General features: G+C 38.6%; 1 protein-coding gene across 1 annotated transcript in view; it reads right to left on the reverse strand.

Annotated features, from left to right (window-relative positions):
• Positions 1–2,068: 2,068 nt before the first annotated feature.
• LOC109482397 (UDP-glucuronosyltransferase 2C1-like) overlaps positions 2,069–3,682 on the reverse strand; it is a 3,856-nt gene continuing 2,242 nt past the window's right edge. The window contains exons 4-5 of the mRNA XM_019785108.1: positions 3,329–3,548; positions 2,069–2,413 (exon numbers count right to left, since the gene is read on the reverse strand). Of these exons, the coding sequence (XP_019640667.1) occupies positions 2,128–2,413; positions 3,329–3,548 (506 nt within the window). The 3' untranslated portion in view covers positions 2,069–2,127. The remainder of the gene's footprint in view (positions 2,414–3,328; positions 3,549–3,682) is intronic.

Genomic DNA, 3,682 nt, shown 5'->3' on the forward strand with positions numbered 1-3,682 from the left:
GATCATCCTTTTGCAGTTTTGAGACTAATTGTAAAATGATAAGCTTCACTCAGAATTTCGTCATCAAAAGTGGTCGTTTTGTATCTGATTAATCTTTTCGACTTCAATCATTCTACTCGTGTCCTATCGATATCAGTAATTCTAAGGGATAGGGGGTGGGACTTGCGCTCGTTGAATTCCATCTACTAAACCCCAATTAGTTTGTTTCGATTTTTTATATTTGTTTGTCTATGTAAACACTACATCTCTGTTTAATCATTTTGTGTAGATGGCGCCATTAGTATAAGTTCCATGGAACTTGATTTCGACGCCATCTTGTTTGTATTTATGCTTTTGTTTTTAATGAATGAACGAATGAATGAAGACCTTTATTGTACATTTTGCCCCACTGGGCTAAAGACAGGTCACATATTGACAAAGTACATCATCAATGTTGATAATAAAACAGCTATAGTACACAAGTAACTTTCAACTTCCTCTCGCTTTCTGGTAATCTTATAAATGTAGTTGGCAGTATGAGTAGTTAGAGCTGGTTTGTTAAAGACTACAAGGAATATAAATTTCTCTATACTATTCAAATACTTAAATTGGGAGTATTTGCTTGACACAAAATCGAAAAGAACGTTTCTTTCGCTGTCATACATGGAGCAATCCACAATAAAATGTACCTCGTCTTCTACTTTACCTAAACTACAATAATGGCAGATTCTTTGCTTTAATGAAAAACTCATTCTGTTGACAAATTATTACATGGCACAAAGGTATCAACATCAATTCATACAACGTTATTAACGTCAACAACTATATACTGCTTTACTTCGATACTTTCGCATACGTATAAGAACATAAGGCACATAAAGCATTAGCTTCATTATGTTAACGTTACCCAGATATGTTTATTGAATGAAATATTTTCAGACATTTTTCTATTTCTAAGTTCCGGAGTCATCAACGTACTTTCTGTTGTATATTTTCTACAAATTGTTCCATGGTAACGGCGATATCTGTGTTAGTTTCGTTTTCCCTCAATATCTCCACCAACCTGAGGCCACAGCAAGTATTTTTATGGATGACATCGGCGTCGTGCATTAATTTCGCCTGATTTTAGGAAAAAAAACAACAAGAAATTTTGTTGCCTTCTGACAATGGTCCACATACCGGAAATGGGACAAAGATGTTACCATGCTGGAAGGTGGATGGAGGATAACTATAAAGAGAGGAGACAAGAACATGCTCTGATTTAATGTTTTGTTTCCTACTTTGATGCAGTGATGTGTGATGTTGGCTGTGTATATGTGATGTTCCCTCTAAATCAAAACCATTTGTACAATGATTGAGTCAAAATTTTAAATATAGGAACCTTGTCTTTTCGGCCTGCCTTGTATTTTTTTCGCCCGCTCGCATTAGATTTGGAGTCTGCGGATGTCATCCATAAAATTTACTTGCTCTAAACCTTTAGGATGTTATTCCATAATTCAATTCAATTCAATTCAATTAATGACAACTGATAATCACTAATAACCACCCACCCCTCCATATTTCTTGTCTTTTAGTTTTTTATACAACATGAATTATGAATCTTACATTTACAGTTCAAATCAGCCGTTGAATTCAAATGAAAGCAGAGAGGACAATGATGATACAACAAAAGTACAGAATCTGGAGATTCTCTCGGAGACGTTAATTAGTTTTCTGTTTTATCTTAAAATTGGAATTCCAAGGGCCTGTGTAAGGAAACCCATATTGGAGAGACTAAAATATCTCTCAAGACTAGGTTCTTAGAACACAAACGACCTAGCTCGACTACCTCGGAGGTCTCACAACATATACACATAGAATCGCCTGGTCATTCAGTCTCACTGGACAAAGTATTATATAAAGAATCCTGGACTCAGAACCTGATTTCTTTGCACGAGGGATTAAAGAGGCCATCTACATCAGGGCATTACAACCATCACTCAACAGAGACAGGGGCGCCACAGACTTTCTGCAACCTATGATCCACTGCTCACGGAGTCACGTGTGTTATCTGCGTGACGTCACGGAAGCGATGGATTGCTCATTCCTTGACAAAGACTGGATTGGGTGATTCCAAATTTTTGTGTTGGAAATTACAGTTTAAACTTGCTACATAGTTTTCTGTTTGATGTGGTTTCTACCCCTCTTACAGATCCCACATGCACACAAACAACACTTCCAAACAACCAACAATATCACGGCTATAACTGTCACAATCAGAGCCAGGACGTCTAACAGATAGTACTGGTAGAAGGGCAGTTCGATTGCCCTCGACTTGAGATGAGGGAGGCCGCCATGTTTGATCACGTGTTCTATCCACCATATTGCCCGCTCCATGGGCGACTGTGGTTGGTCACGACTGATGGTGGAGACATATTCGGCTTTCTCCTTGTACCTGAAAAAATGATAGAATTGTCATCAGCTTGACAATCAATCAATCAATCAATCAATCAATCAATCAATCAATCAATCAATTCACCAGTTTCCATCCCCAGAATGCAATGCGAAAACAGGGGGTAACCCTCATTTGCATAGGACAGGAAGGCATCGGAATGATCCTGTTGACGTTAAACAGCTTGCTTTTCACTGTGTTTTGAGTTGTTGGGGCATTTTATGCTCAATATTAATTAAATTACTATGGGCCGAATCTGACAACAAATAGAGAATGAAGTTTTAGTGTTCTTTTCAACATGGAACATGTGGTTTGTAACGTTACAGCATCAGTATAGCGTTATAACTATAACGTTACAAACCACATTTTCCAAAAAATCATTCTCTATTTGTTTTCAGATTCAACCCATAGTAATTTGATTAATGTTGAGCATAAGATGCCCCAACACCTCAAAACACAGTGAAAAACAAGCTGTTTAACGTCACCAGTATCATTCCGATGCCTTCCAGCCCTATGCAAATGAGGGTTACCCCCCTATTTTCGCATTGCATTCTGGGGATGGGAAACTGGTGAATGGTTTATTGTGACGACTCAAGACCACCATACAATGGGAGCTTTTTGGCTGATTTGTAGTACGGCATTACAAAGAGAGAATATTTACACTTCATTTATACTGTTATAAGTTATATTGTATACTGTTATTTGTGATTGAAAACCTTCTATTATCAGTGGGATCCTTTGTCTTCCTCTGTCTTCAAAAAATAAGTAAAACCCAGTAGTTTTTACTACTAGTTTCTTAGTAGTTATCAGTAGTTCTATGTGTACTAATTGTCTGCTTTTTATACCATATGCTTATTTTGTTCCTGCAATTAACCCTTGGGCATGAATTTGCAATAAAACAATTATTATCATGCTTACTTGGGATTAGAAATAACGTCAGTGATGGTCTGGTAAACCTCCTCTGACGTGACGGAGTGGATGTCCAGTGTCACCGCCATCCCGCGGGCCACCACCCGGGCGATGTTGTCGTGTTGGTCCCCGAACAGGGGCATGCCGATCAGCGGCACCCCGTGGTACATGGCCTCTGATATGCCGTTATAACCACAGTGTGATACAAACGCCTTCGTCTTCGGATGAGCTGATCGTATGAAGGAATGAAAGTTCGAAGTTAGGGCCTTGTGAGGGATCAACTTGATGATTTTCACCATCCCCTAAAATATAGTAGCAGTCACTTACTCACTCACATGCTCTCACTCACTCACTTACTCACTC

The sequence above is a fragment of the Branchiostoma belcheri genome, unplaced genomic scaffold (genome assembly GCF_001625305.1).
Source record: "Branchiostoma belcheri isolate BF01 breed outbred unplaced genomic scaffold, Haploidv18h27 scaffold11, whole genome shotgun sequence".
NCBI classification, from domain to species: domain Eukaryota; kingdom Metazoa; phylum Chordata; class Leptocardii; order Amphioxiformes; family Branchiostomatidae; genus Branchiostoma; species Branchiostoma belcheri.